At 44.0% G+C, this 19,192-nt stretch overlaps 1 protein-coding gene across 3 annotated transcripts in view; it reads left to right on the top strand.

Annotated features, from left to right (window-relative positions):
* Positions 1 to 19,192, top strand: part of PPP1R10 (protein phosphatase 1 regulatory subunit 10) — a 357,506-nt gene that overhangs the window by 303,728 nt on the left and 34,586 nt on the right. For all 3 annotated transcript variants that reach the window (XM_044084477.1, XM_044084478.1, XM_044084479.1), the window contains one exon: positions 7,640 to 8,086. In XM_044084477.1, coding sequence (XP_043940412.1) covers positions 7,640 to 8,086 — 447 coding nt within the window. The remainder of the gene's footprint in view (positions 1 to 7,639; positions 8,087 to 19,192) is intronic.

Here is a 19,192-nt window from a genome sequence, read left to right as displayed (position 1 = left end):
CTCTAATGGACAGAGGCAACCTGTAAATGGTTCATCTCCTAAGCCCCTGCTTACACTTATCAAGGGTACCAGAACTTGTCAGAGATTTGGGGTGCATGGCTAGGCAAAGACCCTTGTGGTCGTTAGCCTAGTAAACACCTATGAATGTGGAATGTGCTTATTTGCTTAAACATATCACATGCTGCATTTCTGGGGGATTTTAAATTATTCTTGTGCTAGTTCTATGTGAATATGAAAATATACAAGTTTTAGTAGTCTGTGAAGTACTATATTTTATTTGGCTGATTTTACATTGAATTTGGGTTATTTCCGGTCTGCAGGATCAGTTTCACCAATGTTAAGTGCAGCATTACTGGAAATGTTAAGAGAAGCTTTAAAACAACTAATGCAAGGAACCTTTGCCCAATGTTTCACAACCACAACTCTGTCTTTCATAAAATATTCTATTATTTTCTTAAGTAAAAAAATTAGATTCAATGTGACGTGGAACTGGGCTTTTACCTGTGACTGGTGTGTATTCACCTTTTTGAATTGACAGTAAACTTTTTCAATAGTACTTTTTGTAGTGTGATGTGAAATGCTGTTTTGCCACTATTGCTGTTGAGCAAGGTTCTTGTGCCTGAACAGATGAAGTGGTATATTGCCGTATTTTTCATACTACTAATTTGTATAGAGCTAAAAACAATTGTCACACAAAATTTGTCATTAGTTTTAAGTATCTATAATTTATCACTTGGGTCTAAATCGATTTCCTTTGGTACTGTTGTGCATTCACACACCTTCAGTGGTATTCTGAGTGGTTAATTGTAGGGCAAGGATTTGTTTCTGTTCACTGCACTTGTGCTGAATATATGTGCTTGTTTTTCTTACTTAAGCTGAAAATAATTGGGTGGAACTTGAAGAACTGGCTATTAATATTATATTTATGTCTTTTACATGTGTGTGGACTGTTTTATTTATGACTGCCAATTCCCTGACAGCTTCATAAGTCAAATTGTCTTGTCAGTTGTTGAGCTGGTTCTGGTTCCAGATATGCATATTGAAGGTCTGCTACTTTGTGAAGGATTACAGAATTTCACTTTTTCGGATTGTAAGGTGTTCCATTTAGTTGATAACAGATTTTTGTCAGAGCTTTCAAATTGTTTGCATAACTCCAGCTGCCCACCATTCTGTGCTGAACACTGACAGCATTTACACAGCCAGTTTGTAGATGGTGAGTGACTGAAGATTGCCACCACTCAAACCATTAAACTTTCATTGTGCCTAACCATTCAAGGTTCTATGGATTTAGTCTTGAGAGTCAGTGTACCTGGGATTAAGATCTCACTAGCAGTTAATCTGAACAGTATATTTGGCAAAGAGAGTTTTGAGGCTATTCCAAAACAAAAGGTTATTTTTCATAGCTCCCTTTGGAAGGTGGTCATAGCCTAGTTACCTACCTATGAGCCTATCTGGCCGAAGGCATTTATAAGCTTAGCCAGGATGTGATGGCTTTCACCGCTCCCTTAGATTAGTTCCCTGTGCCTCTGTCCAGCACAGCCATTGAAGTGATCCCTGGGGTAAACTTTCTGTTTCCCATCCACTCGTTGAGGTTTCTCTTGAAGAGGGTTAGCGAGGAGCTCTGCCTAATGTAGATTGGAATCTTGTTCCAGAGCATGGGAAGTCTCTGGGACAGGAATCTATCCCTCCTGCACGTCCTATTTATTGTTGTGGTGAGGTTTAGATCCCTGGAGCGTGTGGCTCGAGGGAATATGGTTTTCTTTAGGTGGAGCATGTTCATCAATTCTGGGTTGGACATGGCCTTGTATGTCAGGCAGAGATCACCTCTGAGTAGGCGGTATGCAACGAAGTACAGATGAAGTTTCTTCAGTCGAGCTGCATAGGGCATCTGCTTGAGGCCAGTGATCCTCTTGGTGAGGAACTTCTGTGATCTTTCTAGTTGTTGCAGATGTCTTGTAAGGTACATCTCAAATGGGGCATTGTACTCTATGATGTGTCTGATGAGTGATGCGTAGAGGGGCCCAATTACTTCTTTCGATCTGGATGCAAACTCTTTTGTGATTAGGCGGGCCATATGGATGGATTTTCTAACCACTTTGACAACGTGATTATCAAAGGAGAGGTTACGATCTACTTGGGTCCCCAGATCCCTTATTACATCTTCCGTATTTAGGGGGCTACCACCTATGTGGTAGTTTGTGGGTACTTTGTTTTTTCCAAAGGGGATGACTATGCACTTTTTGGGATTTAGCTTGAGGCCATGGTTTTGACACCAGGTATCTGTCTCAGTGAGACCCTTTTGAAGGATGTCTGTGTCAGCCGGACAGTCAATTATAGCCCCTAGTTTGCAGTCGTCTGTGAACTTGGTCAGCCATAGTCCTTCTGTGCTTGCCTGCACCTCTGAGAAGTATATGCCGAACAGGACTGAGCCCTGGGGAATGCCACTTGTAACCAGTTTAGAGTCAGACCTAGCTCCTGCAACTCTTACCATGTGGGTTCTGTCTGTGAGCCAGTTGGCAACCCATCTCGTGAAGTAGGGGTTTATGTTCAGGCTGGTGAGCTTGTCTATAATACCTGAGTGGGGAATGGTGTCGAAGGCCTTTGCAAGGTCTAGGCATGCTGTGTGGGACCACCTTTCACTCATCTATAGCCTTGGTAACTGTCTCAAAGAAGTCCAGCAGGTTTAGGAGGCATGATCTGCCCTTAACAAAGCCGAACTGGGTAGGGTCCAGTGTTTGGAGGTTTCCGTTGTCTCTGTTAATGAGATCCATGATGATGCGTTCCATAGCTTTGCAGACCAAGCTAGTCAGGCTTATAGGGCAATAGTTCCCGGGGTCCATTGTGGCTCCACCTTTGTGGAGCAAAATAACCGTTGCTGTGCGCCACTCTGTGGGCACGTAGCCTGTGGAGAGGCTGAGTTTAAACAGTGTGTTTAGGTGAGGGGTTAGTTCATCTTTGTGCTCATGTAGGAAGCAGCCTGGGACACCGTCCGGTCCCATTGATGCTGTGTTTTGGCTTTGGAGAGGGCTGTTTTAACCTGAGTGTCTGTGATTTCAGGGGCACTACATTCTTCTAGTGTAGTTATGGGCCCTTTTGGGGATGAAAGGGGGGTGAAGTTTGCACTGAACTTGTCTGCCAGGATGTTGGCTTTATCTGTCGGTTCAGTGTATTTTGTGCCATTCTGCACTAACTCTGAGCAGATCTGAGAACTGCCACTTAGATTCTAGACATAGCTAAAGAATGCCTTGTGGTTATCTTTGGAGTTCATGGCAATTTATCTTTCGAAGCTAGCCTTGGATGATTTTATGAGGGAACATAGTTTCTTGCTGATACTGATCAGGGATGTTTTCCCTTCTTGGGATTTTACTCTCTTCTGTACTAGTTTCCTCCTATTGTATAGCTTGTTTATGGCAGGGGTCCACCAGACTGGTTTTCTTTTCTTGGAGGAGTGAGTCTTGGTTTTGTTTGGGATAGCACAATCCATGCATTCTTGCAGGTGCCCGTAGAGTGCATTAGTAAAGGATTTTGCAGCTTGGACAGTGTTATCCTTTAGCATGGGGGCTTTAAAACTTCCCACCTCAGTCTTAAGTAACGTGAAGTTTGCTTTTGAAAAGTTTTTCATGGTGGTTTCTTTGACCGGGGGTGGTGGTGGAATGTGGATATCCAGAGTGATTAGTTTATGGTCATATCTAACCAGCGAGGGGTTGACCTCTGGTGTGGAACACCGGTCGCCCATGTTGGTGATGACCAGGTCCAATATGTTGTCACCTCTGGTGTGGGTGTTGACCAGTTGATCCAGGGTGTTTGAGTTTATAAATTCTAGGAAATATTGGGCAATGGAGTTCGTACCCGAGTCGTTCTCCCAGTTAATGTTTTGGGTAATTGAAATCACCCAATATCAGGGTGTTTGGTAGGACTTTTATGTTTCCCAGTGTTTCCAGGAATGTGGAGTGGGGGTCCGTAGCAAGCTATAATTTGAATAGCAGTTTTTCCCGTTAATGATCTCTGAAGCATCGTGCTGTGCCACTAACCTGGAGGTGTGGGTATCCTTGATGAATATGGATACTCCCCCGCCTTTTGTATTTCGGTGCGGGTTTTGTGGCCGAAATGTATGGTACGAGTTGTAGCCTGGTACTGCTTAGTCATAATTCTTTCATAGGCTTTAATGTCTTGTAGGCACTTTCTTCTGTTTCCTGTTGATCACAAAGCCTTTTCTTTCTCTAGCCCATTAATTTTCCACCACCTGTTAGTGTTCTGGACATTAGATGACAAAGGCAGGATTTTGTGGGTCGCTGTTGCAGCCATAACTTATGGCAGACTCTGCTATTGAGCTAGATTTTACAAAAATAGGAGCCTTTTCCCCATTCCTGAGCTGTCATATTCCCCCATTTATCACCACGTGCTTGGTGTACAGGTGGTGTCTGCCTGAGCCATCTTAATTCTTTCAGGATGAGTAGGTAATCTCCTCCAAATGTAGTAGCAGGCTTCCATACTTGGAATGTGTGGGATATATCTGCTGCCAAACAAGTTAACTGTTATAATTGTAAGTGATAAATTCCCCAGAAGGGATTCCACATCTGGTCTTCATTTTGCCTCAACCCAGAGCAGGACATTAACCACACTGTTTGTCAGGGAGTTTACCTAAAGACCATAAAAAGAAGTCCTGCAAAGCTTACTAGGCCAGGTAGAAACTCACTGTGCCACTGAAGTCTTCTGCTGTGTTTGTGGACATGCAGCAAAACGGCACAGATGTCCAACCTAAAAAGGTTAGAGATATATGCCCACTGGTGGAAGGAAAGGGACATTTTAAATCCAGTGGATACTGTCATGTATGAAAGTGCTGGTTCCATAAATCACATGATCCAATCCCTGGCCCTGACACCTACTACTACTGAGGCTTCTCACATCCTCCTTAAGAGGCAACCATGCCTGTGGTTCCATAGCACTTCCTAGTAGACTGAAGACCATCTCTTGCTCTCCTCATTGGATGTCAGTTTGACAGTGCTTGTTATCTGTAATTATCAAACAAAGGGAGGGCAATATCCCGCAATTAAGACAGCTGTGCCTAAAATGTCAGAACCCTGGTATGTCTTTGAGATTTCAAAATTTCCTGTGAATGCCCACTTTAACACTCCGGCATCTCTTCCCAAGGTACTGCTTTTACCCATATACCTGCCTTTGTCCTTCAGCCAAACTCGATGTAAGGGTTTACTTCAGTTTCTGTATACCCGTTTAGCTCCTGTATTCAGCGGGTCCTTAACTAGGCTCTTGAAGTCTTCAATACAGTATGAAGACTCTGATCTTGCACATCTTAGCAGACCCTGCAATCAGTGTGGTATGTAAATAAAGGGTTTCACACTCTTAACTGTGCTGGTTAGCAATGCAGGCTTCAGGTACCACTAGTTTTCCCATGGGATGCATATGGTAAAGGAAAAAAGTAGCATTTGCCAAAGCTGGTGAACCTCCTTATGCAGTGCCAGAGGGTCCTTTATATACCCCACACTGCCCATCCTTGGGTAAGCAACTTGAAACTACATTATCCTGCTATGCTTTGTCCACTTCTTTCCCTGAAAACTTGCTAAAATAACGAGGGACGTTCGAAAGCCAAGTACAGGGAAGTTGTACCTAGTTAAATGGAAATATTCTTGCTCTAGTTCCAAAGGAGATACCAGCACCGACATTATTTGTCAGAGCTGTTCAGGTCTGAGGTGTGTCTCATGCTTGAGCATGTTTGCCTATTAACACCCTCCTCCAACAACTGAAGCAATTCTTGAAGGGTGTGATCCACCTGATGCCCTCTAGGAGGAGAATATTTACAGTGTGGAGCCTCAGTTTTGTATTAGAAAAAACAGCCTCATCACCTTTTGAACTAGCAGCTCATGCACCTCTAAAATTCCTTGCCTGTAAAACTGTTCCCAGCAGCTCATCTCTGCTTGAAGACGCACTGAACTACAAACTCTCTCATGGGTAAGAAAGCTTTACTGCAGTTCCAAAGGGAAAGGGTGACCATGTATACTAACTCCTCATTTATTCCAAGAGTCATTACAGAAGTAGCTCTGAACCAGGTTATCCAACTGCCAGTGTTGTTCCTTAATTCCAAAAACTAAAGGAGAAAGAGGAGAATCTTGCACTCCTTGAATCTGCATAGGCAGTTGAGGTACTACCCAGGCAGGATTAAGTCTTCCAGAAAATGTGATTGTTTCCTTAGCAGAAACCAAAACAAGGATAAGTGATGGAATAGTCTGTTTCCAAAGTGGCCTGTATATTGCATCAAGTTATGTAGTAAAACAGATACACAGACTTTACAGGAGATGGTCAGCTCCTGAAGAACACAGTACAGTTGAGTAGAAAATTTACTGTAGTTGTATGTCACTGCTGCAGTCTTGTTTCCCCTTCATCCTTTCCCCTGATGGACACTACTATTACTGCGTGGTTAAGAGGGTTTTAGTACCAGGGACATCCTAGTAGCAGCCATTTGGTCCTCAGCTAATACTTTCTCTTAGTATTCCAAGCTTGGTATCTGATATCTAGGACTAGGGCTGGAACTGTTTCTATGATTCTGAAGAGAAGAATGTTCCATTCCTAACCTGGGCACATGGTCAGTCTTTTGAATGGATTGGAGAAGCTTTGGGAATGTTTCCATATAAATTGAGTGAAGCAGTGACCTATGAAGAACACAGTACAGTTAAGTAGACAACTTACTGGAATTACAGGTATTCAAGAGCAGTCACTGCTGCAGTCTTGTTTCCCTTCATCCTGCCTCTCCACTGCAGTGGCTTCTTTATGGGCCATTTACCCATACTACCCCTTCCCTTTTCACTCCTGTACCTTTCTCTCTTCATTTCTTGCTCAGGTTCCTTAAGAAGGACTTGTATTCTGTCACAGGCTTGCACCTAAAATCAGCAGATCCTGCTCTGTGCATGTGGTCTAATAGACCCAAAGAAGTGCATAGCTATGCCCAGCCTGGGGACACAAAAGAATCAACTATGGCAGGGGTGGACATTACCTGTATACCAGCTACATGGAGGTATCTGATGTAAGGTGACATCAGCCCTTCATATAGTAAGTCTGCTCCCTTCCTTCACTTGTGCAAGATAAATATTCTTAGGAATGTTTGTCTCTCCGATTATTTGGAATTGCATTGTATTTGACTAGTTTTGAACCTATTAAAATGACTACTTATTTAAAAAAATGTTTGACAACTGTTGCTTCTCTGGAGTGTATTGTTAAAATGCTACAAAGTAGATATTGTTGTAGCAAAACAGATGTTAATGGATTTTGAAATTTAGAGAATTGAGAGTTTCTACTATTTGTAGAAATTTAGGTGTTTTAATGATCCTCCTCATTTAATGTTTGAAAAAGTGAACTTGGGCTAGCGTGTAAAAACATACATCTATTTAGTGTAATCTGGTTGGAAAAAATGCAACCCTTGCTATAATAAGTTAATTTAAATCATTATGTGCTACAAATGTTTGAAACATTTGTAGTTTTTTAATAATCTGACAATATGGTATATGTTGTAGAGAACATATCAGCATTTTTAGTAAGGTGTTTGTCTCATGTTTGCTGTTTAACTGATATGATGGAAAATAAGCTTTAGAAAACTGGTTTGTTTCAGTGGACTACTTTCTTTCCACAGGTCCAAATGGCAGTGGTCCTCATGGCGGTGGTTCTGGCAGTCCTCATGGAGGTCCTCACGGGGGTGGTCCTAGTGGTCCTCACGGGGGTGGTCCTGGTGGCCCTCATGGGGGTGGCCCTCGTGGCCCTCATGGGGGTGGTCCTCATGGAGGTCATGGTAGTCATCATGCCCCTCATGGTCCTGGAGGTCCTCATGGCCCTCATAGTGGCCATGGAGGTCCTGCTGGTAGTGCTCGTGGTGGGCCTCATGGTGGGCCTCATGGTGGTGGTCCTAGAATGATGGGTCCTCCACCTTCTTCACAAGATGGGTACTGGGAGCAACCTAATGAGAATATGCGAGGAGGTCCCCATGGAATGCGTGGAGGAGCATACCATCGAGGAAGAGGTGAACCACCCAACTTCCGTGGAAGAGGAGGGCGACGAGGTGGAAGAAGTGAAAGAGGAGGAGGTAATTGATAAATTGTTTTATGACTGAGAATAAGTGGAAATGGTCATTGCTAACTAATTCAAAAGAAGTCCTGAGACTTTGGTTTCAAATTAGATGATATAGGAAAAAGTATGCAGAATGTTTGGGTGTTGGGTGAAACATTGTGGTTATCAGATGTCTGTTTCTGGCAGATTTGATATGTCGACATTTTATGTACTTAATAAAGGGTTGAAATGTTTTTTTTTTTTAAATGCCAAATGTTGCATTGTGTATTCCAAGTTTTAATATGAATATGTCCGTTTCAACAAACATCTGGTAGAAAGGTTGAGCTTGTTTTATAGTTAGACACTGAGTATTCCTGATATGCTGTAGTTGGTGACCAAGATATGCAGCTGTATTCAAGAGTGCAAAAGTTTTAAAATTTACAATGAACTATTTGTTACCTGCCAGTATTGTCCCTTCTTTGATCAATCAGCCCATTCATTTCCCCTGTGTAGTGAACATATGTTGGAAGAGATTGTCGTCCAGGTAGCCATCAGGGTTTTTCCTGTAATAATCAAAGTCCCCACTCCTGTACCACTGATGTGCACACTTATTTCCATTTGGGCTTATTATATGTTCTCCTTCACGTAGTTCCTATATGATACACAAACAGAATGGTTAGAGCCTGTCTGCTGTGGTCTTTACTCCCATCCCACTTCATTTGTGTTTTTCTTTAGCAGTTGTCGAAAGCCGATTTCCATGGACCACTTTTAGGTTTAGCATACATTAATAAATTGAAAGTAAGTACACAAATCAGGTATAACAGCAGCAATGTTAAAACATTAACAATGAGTAGGTTGTAACCATACAAGTCCGATTGTTTATTATTAGTAATATGATATTGTTAACATTTCCATTGATGCATAAGTGAGCGTTTGCATTTATAGTATATACATAGTTACTGAAGTCAGTTTAACAGTAGACTGGACTCTCCCCTTCTCCTGGATGAGAAATTGGTGTCAGTCACTCAGACCTCCACTATCCCCCTCTACCTCTTCATGGTTGGCACCTGAGCCACCATTTTGAACCTAGGTCCTCTAGGTTGTATTTAGGGTTTACTCTTCTGTGTCATAGGGCCAGCTAAGAAGCTGAGTATTTGAATTTATACATTCCAGTTCTTTTATTCACCAGTACGTTATTACAAGTCCATTATTCTAGTTCTTTGTTGGAATCAACTTGAATGTAGCTCAGGGAATCAGCTGTGTATAGAGGGTGTTGTGCACTTTGGTTGATGGCTAGTAGTCTATAGAAGTATGAGCAGTGCACCTTGTTTGTTCCTCCTTCAATTGTACTATTCTCTGCTACCCTCCTGTAGATTTTAACTGAGATTCAAGTATTTATTCTATGTCAACTGTTTTTAGTGTAATATGTAAGCTGTGTTATGTTAAGAAAGATTTTAATAAGCAGATCTTGTATACTGCTAGGCATTAGAACTCTTCAGCATATAAATGTTCAAAAGCTGCTAATGCCTCATTTTGTCCCATAATATACTGAACTCCCCTTTCCTCTTCAGTGCTTTCTCACTACAGACATTTGTGGCATCTCAGATGGCACCAGTGTTTTACATGCAACTAGTGATGTTCAGCAAAAACATTGCCTTACTGGCATTCGGGTAGTAGTGCCCTGCTACCTTCCTCTGGCAGTCTACTGAAGTTTATAGTCCCTCTCCATTGCCTTTCTGTGGGTGTGATGGACCAATCACCTGGCAGTACATGGACTGCCTTACAAACCCTCAGACAAGATCCGTTCAGGTTTCTAGTGCCATAGTAACAGAAGGATCTCTTGGCTCCTCACTCTGGATCTCTTCAACTGCTGGGCTCGAATAAGAAACCCATTTGGGTTTTTATTTCCTTCCTCTGTCTGTTTTCTCTCAATGCTTGAATGGTGAATTTTGCTGCTTTGACTGTTTATCCTGACTGTGCTTGGGGTTTTACTTTACCTGCAGTATAAGGTTTATACTGTTTATTATAAGCATCATTTGAAAGTTTTGACAGGAAAATTTGCTTATTTTGCATTTTATTTCCTTGGGTTCTGATCATTTGATGTGATTGAAAAAAAAATTAAATGCTGTAAACCTGCTCAATCACAGTTTTCCCATTTTGTATGTTAAACATTTTTGACAGGAAGTTTTCACAAGTTTATATTTTTTCTTGTTTAAGGCTGTTTTATACCGTGTCTAATCATTTGGGGCTGAAACTAGCATTTTTTTAATTAAAACTGGCGGCCTTTTGTGACGCGTATTTTGTGCCTTGAGTTGTTACTGAAGTAACTGTCTTTTTATTTAGTGCAGTGATCAGATTAGTATCTCTGCTTTGCTGTTTAGAGGGAGAGTATTTGTATATTGCTATTTAGAGGGAGGATAGTAAGATGTGTCCATTTTTTTGAACTGGGCTGATCGTGCAGTCATTCTGTGGTATTGCTGTATTTTTTCTTTTTGTCTACTAAACTTCATCTGCAGTGTGGTGCCCCCCCCCCCCCCCCAGGTCATGGCGTGCAACTCTGTAGTAGCCTTGGGCAGGCTGACAGACCACTTACCTTGTTTTTGCATCAAGGTGCCTTGGTGTGGTGTTGGTGCCACAACTGTATGTGACACAAGGGCCTGACATGTCCTCTGGATCTGTACCATTGCCTGGTTCAGGAATTTCAGAATGAAACTCTTTAGGTGCAGGGAACGTCAATCTGTTGCTAGTGTAGTGTTGATAGTCTCCCACAGGGATCTTCCCATTAGTGTAGTGCATGCAAAAAAGACAACACTGTCCATGTTGCAGGATAGTAGTCTCTGTGTTTTCACTTGATCTGGGGGCTATGGCTAGATCCATTATCCAGACCTTTGATTATGATGTGCAAACCTGGGTTATAAGTAACGCTGGCACTCCCATTCCCACTCAACCACCCAAGGATCCTGATTTTCAAAAGGATCCAGAATCTGAGATTTTAGAAGTCAAGTCTGATCAGTCAGTTTCCTCTGGAGACGAAAATGTTCAGAAACCCAAATAGACGATCTGATGATGTCATTTTCATTAATTCCTCAACCTGTGGGTTCGTTTCCAAACCTCGGATCCAACTCTGCTGCTTTCCTTAGCCCTAAGATCCAATTCTGGAGCTCCTCCCTTAACCATAATGCCTCATTCTCCCAGATTACCTCAGATTTCGTTTGCCGCTCATCAAGACAGACCAGGATTACGACTCTCTCCTAGTGGGTTAGTGAGTTTATTATATGATGTTAAGTTGTCTATCTCGCCTTCGTTTCTTGCTTGTTGGGATCGGAGCTGACCCTCGGCTCCGACTCGGCCATCTTCTATAGCTCGAGAGCTGTTTACTGGCGCGAGGCTACCCCTTATCCCATGATGCCTAGCGCTAGCTACCCAGATCTCGTTTGCCGCTCCAGCTGCGAGGTTTGTTGTTACTAGCTCAGGCTCTTGTAAGTTTATTATAATACTTTTCTAGCAATTAGGGGTTCTTCTTAATGATCCTCATTGCTCCTTACTGGTCTCGACAGATTTGGTTTCCATTCCTGCACCGTTACCTCCTCGAGCAGCCCTAGACCCTGTATCCTATTCCAGACCTGCTGATTCATCAATCAGGAGAGCTGCATCGATCCCTCCAAACACTCCAGCTCATTGATCCAATTCCAACCCTAGCCAGGCTTCCCAGCTTTTCCCCGGCTGTGCGTGAAATTATTTCTCCTCTCTCAAATCGGCTACTAGGAAGACGTATGCTAGCAAATGGAAATGTTTCTCTTATTGGGCAGAGGCTAGGAACATAGATCCCTTTTCAGCCCCAATTCACGAGATCTTGGAGTTCCTGACTGAGCTTTTTCACTCTGGGTCCGCTTCTGCCACAATCAGGGTTCAACTAGCGGCCATCTCTAACTATCATGTTGGTTTTTCCAATCTGAATATCATGTCTCATAAGCTGTGTAAAGCTTTTCTCAGAGGGACTACTGTCCTTAGGCCCCCAGTGAGAGATCCCCCTCCTCCTTGGGACCTTAATTTGGTACTAACCTCCTTGATTATGTCCCCTTTTGAACCGGCAGCTTCCTGCTCCCTTAAGTTTCTATCTTGGAAAACTCTCTTTCTAGTAGCTATTACTTCAGCCAGACGTGTATCGGAGCTTTAAGCACTAAACGTTCGTTCTCCGTACTTAGTTTTTCACAAGGCTAGGGTTGCTCAGAGAACTAAGCCCTTCTTCCTTCCTAAAGTGTGCTCAGAAAACAATCTAAACCAATCCATAGACCTTCCAGTGTTCTTCCCTAACTACACCAGCAAGGCAGAGTACAAGTTACATCTTTTGGATGTTCATGGACAACTTCGTTTTTACCTGCATAGAACGAAGGATATAAGAAAGTTGGGCCAACTCTTCCTTTCCTATGCTAGGGGCAAACAGGGTCTTCCAGTTTCCAAAGTGACCCTGTCCAGGTGGTTGCCTCACATTATTACCTTCATCTATCAACTAAGAAACAAAGAGTTGTCTTCCAAACCAAAGGGTCATTCTGCTAGGGCTTTGGTCACTTCTGTAGCCTTCCAGTCTAGGTTGCCCATGGACTCTATTTGTGCCGCTGTCACATGGGCAAATCCTCATACCTTTATTTCTCATTGCAAGTTAGACATGGCCTCCAGGAATAGAGCTAACTTTGGTTCCACTGTTCTGAAGAGTTTGTTCCAATGAGCCGCCCAGGATCGTAGGTGCTAGGGACGCTGTCCCAACAAGCAAGAAACAAAGGCGAGATAGACAACTTAACATAAAGAAGTTATGTACCTACCATAACGTTCCATGTTAGTTGTCTTCATCTCGCCTTCTTTCTTGCGTACCCCGTCCATCCCCCTTTCCTATTGGACCGAGAGGAGTATAGGCTTCACCGGCTGAGTATTTTCTGGTTTGTTTCCTCTACTGATTTGGAGAGTATAACAGATATGCCCAACCTGTTAGTTTGGTCAGGTTATTCTTGCTATGTCTGGGGTTAGCTATTACAAACGAGATCTGGATAGCTAGCGCTAGGCATCATGTGGTAAGGAACATTATGGTAGGTACATAACTTCTTTTTATTTAGTCATCTACTTCATGGTTTTTCTTTCTAACCACCCTTACCCTGATATAAAAAATAAACAATTTTATAGTTCAGTTTCTTTGTGTGTTCCTCAATCTTTTCTAGCTCTCTACTTTCCCTCTTTATATCTTCCTTTTCTCTCTTTCTGTTTAGAGAGTTACCATGTCTGATAAACAGGTTGGTTTTAAAAAAATGCACTTTCTATGGGCACAAGAGTCCTCAGTCTGATGCCCACAGAGAGAGTGTTTACTCCTTAGGCCCTAAGCATTTGGAGTTTTAATCAGCATGCCATAACCACAGGAGGAGTAAATTAATACTTAAAGTCCTTCGGCCTTCTTCAGCTTCTTCCCTTAGCATTTCTTTAGAGGCTCAATCCCTCAAGAAATCTATAGAATCCTGAGAAACACCATAAGCATGTTTTGAATAAGGCTTCTCCTCTATCTATGGCTCTATGGCCAAAAAAAGGTTCAGAAGACCTTGGATCTGAAAACTTTGGATCCACCACCAGCTGTGACACACTGTCCGATAATTATTACTATTTGGACCTCCCCGGAGCCGATACATCTGACTCTTGGATCTACTGGGCTCAGTAATCACCTAAAAGAACTTCCAGGCCTTCCTCCACTTTCTCATCCGTCAGGTCTTCCAGCAGACTTTCTGAAGCTGAGGTTGATAGAATGATGAGGAAATTTCTCAGGGCACAAATCCAGATGGGGGTTTTGCCAGCTCCATCCCCCTCTGGATCCATGAGCCGTCCATCTGCCTTTATTCCAATTGCTCCTTCTCCAGTCCAACCACTTGCTTCAGAGCCCTTGGATCCGAAGGCCCAGGGCGTCAAGACATGTGATCCAACAGTGCCTGTCACTTCAGTGCAGAACAGCTCCTGGAGCCAAAGCCTCAATGTTGGATCCAAGGGATTGACTTTGACTCCTAAATTTTTGGAGCCGTCGCTTCCCTTTGGAACTTAAGCTTTCAACAGCTTGGAGATGACTCCCCTATCTGAGCGGGAGATCTGTGGGCCTCAGGAGTTGCCTTTGCTGGGACTTTAGGCACCAGAGAGACTGATTTCAACTTCTGCAGGTCTTTCTGCCTTCTCGGTGGCAAAAAGGGTCCTGTATCTACCTAGAAGAGTCCCAACTCCCGCATCCTCTGATCCTTGTCCATCCCTGCTTTGGATCCTGTGCCCGAGTCCCCTCTTCTACCACCTCCAGGATGGCCAGGCCAGAAGAGCTTCCAGCCAATTCCAGTTTCGGAGCTCTCCATCTCTTCTGATACTTCATGGATCATCCCACTGAGGAGATCCCTCGTAAGAGACTGTGCATAAAGAGGTACCTAGACTCTTCCCCCCAGGAGTCTGTCACTGAGGTCATAGACTTCGGGGAAGGGTCCCCAAGATCTCCACCTAAAGATCTCTCTCTTGGAGACATTCTTGAAATCCTTCACCAGAAATGTGGATGGTCTGCCCAAAACCTTACCCAGGAGGAACTGGTATTTTTGGAAGCCTTTGGGTCTGGCCCATGTACATCTTGGGTGCCCCCCCCCCCCCACGGGCAACGTTATTGACCTTGCCTAACTCTACCCAAGAGGAACTGGTGTTTTTGGAAGCCTTTGGGTCTGCCCCCCTCCCCCGCGGGCAGCCTTATTGATCTTGCCTGCTGCAGGGTGTGGAAGGAACTGGATGCTGTGGAACCTATTCCTAAACGACCCGACAAGATCATCAGCACTCCCACCAACAGACCGCATTGGACAAAATGTATGTTTGTAGATGCCATGGTTTTTGCAGCAGCCACCTCCATCCTGCCTAACAGAGAGTCTGGGGGTTTGGACAGATTTGGGAAGTGGGTATACACATCAGCGACCTTTGCATTGTGATTGCTAAGCTTACCTGGCGCACTTCACCAGACTACAGAGGGACTTAATTAAGGAACTCTGTAGCTGTGGTCCAGGGTCCAAGTCTGCAGAGGAACAGAAAACCAGACTGCCCACCCTACAGTTTATCTCTAATGCATCCATGAGGCTGATCTCGCATGCCGTAGAGGCTACCTTTTAAGGGTTGCCAGTTCAGGTATTGCTATAAGGCGTCATGCCTGGAGATGGCTTTGTGACTTTGTGGAACCTTTCAAGGTGCCGTTCATCAATGCTCCTTTTGATGGATCGTCATTATTTGGCTGCACTGTGAAAAAGGTACTCTCCTGTAGTGAGAAAGACAGAAAGGCCTTGTTTGTGTCGGAATCCGTTTTTCTACCCCACAAAGGCCTTTCTCCAGGCAATAGCATGGTGGTAAAAAAATGTGGTTCAAAAAGTCTCAAGGTCCTTTTCAGGAATCACAAGAAGATTTTTCCTCCAGAGGCACAGCGGGAACAACTATAATGATAGATGCCGCTGACGCAGCAGAAGGGGGATCCACACAATCCAAGGATCATGAGATTCGTTCTCTGATCCTTTCAGCGCACCTGGGAGGTTGCCCAACTGTCCCTCTCCGGATGCAGTCGGGGGGGGGGGCAATTACCCTTGCACCCAGATCCCTGGTTAGCCATCAGAAATTATTATTGGGTGCAAAGGATCATATCTGAAGGACATTCCATTCTATTTTTCCAAATACAAAACAAAGGAAAAACCTCCCCAATGTTCCACCCAATCAGAGGGAGGAAGCAGATTTACGAATTACAAAGCTGCTAGAAAGAGTCATCCAGGAGATCCCACCAGACTAACTCAGATCCGCAATCTACTTAAGGTTCTTTTTAGAGCCGAAGAAGACAGGGGACCTCAGGCCAATCTTGGACCTGTCATTCCTGAACAAATAAGTAGACAATTGTAAGTTCCAGATGGTCATGGTTCAGTCGATTCTACCACCATTACAAAAGGATAACTGGATGTACTCTAATATCAAAATGAACAGGCCCTCCAAAAGGTTTCTCTGCTTTCAGCTGGGGACCAATAATTATCAAATCAGAGTTCTTCTCTTTGGTATTACCACAACCCCCAGAGTGCTCACCAAATGCATGATGCATGACTGTAGTAGCAGCACACTTGAGACTGTATGGGATTCAGCTTGTTTCCTTACTTAAGACTACTGGCTTCTAACTGCATCAACCAGGCATCTACTCCTGTTTGACATTTTAGGACCATGTCTGGGCACAGTCGGTTGTCTAGCCTACCTGACTCTGGACAGGATCTCCACTTTAAGATCGCATAGCAGACAAATTCTGTTTATTCCAAACCCCCTTTCAAGTCTAGTCCTTAGAGCATTAGGTTCGAGGGCTGCCACGATAACCTTTAATGTCCTCCTGTTCTGTTGTTGCAGTATTCTTTATATGAGGGAGATTGCCTGCCAAGCGACCCAACATCGTCCAGTTTGCAAAAGTCTTAGTAACCAGGGTGTATGGTACGTTGTACATAGTCTATCGGACATAGGGTATAAAAATGATGTATGCCCAGACCATCCTCAGAACTTCTTTGCGGCCAGATAGAAAGTGCTTCCCGTACATATGTTCTGACCACCAAAGAAACTTCTACTCAGATAAGTGCCCTGTTGAGGAATCCTTTTCTTACTTTTGATAGAGGTTTATTTTTAATGTCATCCAGGAAGGGCAAATGTGATTGTAGATGTCTGATTCCACATAAAGAAGGCCATCAACAGTGCCGGTTTTGTCTTGGGCCTTCCCATGACCTGAAGGCCATGCCCTATCTGCCAGTCGTTTATCCCAAAAACCCTACAAAGTAGCCTTAACTCTGTTTCCATATGTCTGGAAAACCAGCATCTCAAACTCATTGCAAAAAGGATAGAGGGTCCCTCAACTTCAGAAGAAGAGTCGGTAGCAGAGTGGAAGGCCAAAAAACCTAGGCCGGAAGCCTCGGCTACACCTCCAGGGTGTGACATCTCTCCAGAGACAACTACTGGTCTGGAAATTCGCTCTAGGCTGCCATCCTAACCACACACTGAACCCGTAACAGAGATGGCCGTGGAGAAGGATAATAGCATGTCCTCAGAGGTACCACAGGCATCTGCTCCAAACGTTCAAGGGAAACCACAGCTCATTATTTCTGAAGGACTGTGAGGGATTCCATCCCTAAGAAGTGGATACAGACATTGTAGAATGCAGACTTACATCTATTCTTTCTTCTCTCCATAGAATGAACATGCTCAGCAAAAAGAAACCGAAAACTAAACATGTTTCTCCTCCTTCCGATCCACAAAATGATTGGCAGGCCTTTTCCCAAAGCATCTTCAGTGCTCTTATGTCTCCAAGACCCTCTCCAGGGATTGCTATCCCTTCTTCCCCAAGGCCTGCTCCTTCTCAAAAGGGGGGGCAGGGAAGAATCTTCATCTGAGGATGACCTCTCTTCTGATGAGGAGTCCCTAGCCTACTCTACCCAGTTTACCTCTCAACTAGGTTATGCTTCCCCTGAGGAAGATTGAAATGGGACTGACTGTCTTATAGAAGAGATTTCTTTCAGTGACAAGCTGACTAGAGTGCAAGAGCATTTCAAGAGAGAAACCTCCGAAATGACAGATATTCAGAAATGTTATGATCTGTTGCAATTGGACACCCCTAGTCCTTCTGCTATCCCCCCTATCCTTCCAGCCTTCCTGGATGCCTTTGCATCCTCTAGTAAGGCCCCTGACTCTTTACCACCAAAAAACCTGACTGGTTCTGTAAGGCGCCTGCAGATTGTATTTATTCAAAGCATCAGCAGCTGATCCATCAGTCATCTGTGTGTCGTCTGACAAACCCTCTAGACCTTTTCCCTCGTCCTTGCTTCCTACAGACAAGGACAGCAGGCATTTGGAAAGACTATGCAAGAAAGCTTATACATCCACCACTCTTGCATTTAGAGCTAATAAAGTACCAGACCCATATGACTAAATATTCTTTAGAATTCCTGTCTCTGCTGTCTAAAGTAATTTCTGAATCTGAGAACAAAAACGTAGCTATATCCCTGTTAGCTGCCACCACCCAGGTGACCAGGCATTCTATCAAATGTAGCTATAATACCATAGAAGCATCTGCCAGGGCAGCTGCATTTGGGTCTGTTCTCACGAGGTTCGTATGGCTGCGGCTGCAACCTTTGCTTGAGGACATCAAATCAAAAGTGATGGATGCTCCCCTAGACAACGAAGCCTTGTTTGGCTCTGCAGCTGAGGAACTCTTCAAGACCTTGCAAGAGAAGGGCAATGAGATGAAAGACCTTAAACACCTCCTGGTTTCTCCAGTCCCCAATTTCCAGAGAAACTACTCCTCTAAACCAGCCTTTGTCAGGAGGCAATCCAGACCTGCTCAATCCAAATCCAAGAGTGCAGGAAAGGGGCAACAATCCGTTCATACTCCACAGCAAACTCCAACTTCAAAGCTGCCCTTTCCTGATAGACCAGGGTCCATCTGAGTACCTAGCCCCTGACCTCCCCTACCCTCTCCCTTTGCCTATCCCTTGCAAGTCCAGTTTGGGAAACCATTACCCAAGACTCTTTGGTACTGTCCATAATAAATGAATATTTCATGGTGTGGGAGTCCTTACCACCATTCAGAGGCATTCCCCAACCACCCAAAGAAAATGTAATCTCTGTTGCCTCCGGTGCTTCAGCAGCTCCTGGACCAAGGCACCATCTAACCTGTAACCGTCCATCAAAGAGGAAAGTGATTCTGTTCCAGGCTTTTCCTAGTCCCAAGGAAAGAAGGACCTTGGAGACTCATCTTAGACCTCTCCTTCTTAAACACTTAACTAAAGGTACCCTCCTTCAGGATGTTCACCTTGCAAACCTTGTTTCTCCTGAGCCTTCCTCAAGCCTTTATGGCCTCCATAGACATAAAATATCTTCATATCCCTATCCACCCAAGATACAGGAAAGATCTCGGATTCTCTGTAGCCTCTGGACACGTGAAATTTTCTCCCTTGCTCTTAGGTCTTGCAACCACCCCAGGGGTCTTCACAAAATGCCTAGCACCAGTGATGGCATTCTGCAGACTGCAGGGCGTCCAAATCTTCCTATATCTGGGCGACCTCCTGCTCCAAGCAGACAGTCCAGAGTTGCTACAGTG

This window comes from Protopterus annectens, chromosome 9.part0, assembly GCF_019279795.1.
Source record: "Protopterus annectens isolate FY-2018-M chromosome 9.part0, PAN1.0, whole genome shotgun sequence".
Classification (NCBI taxonomy): domain Eukaryota; kingdom Metazoa; phylum Chordata; order Ceratodontiformes; family Protopteridae; genus Protopterus; species Protopterus annectens.
Note: the sequence above shows the minus strand (reverse complement) of the source record. Positions and strands in the feature narration are given on the sequence as shown.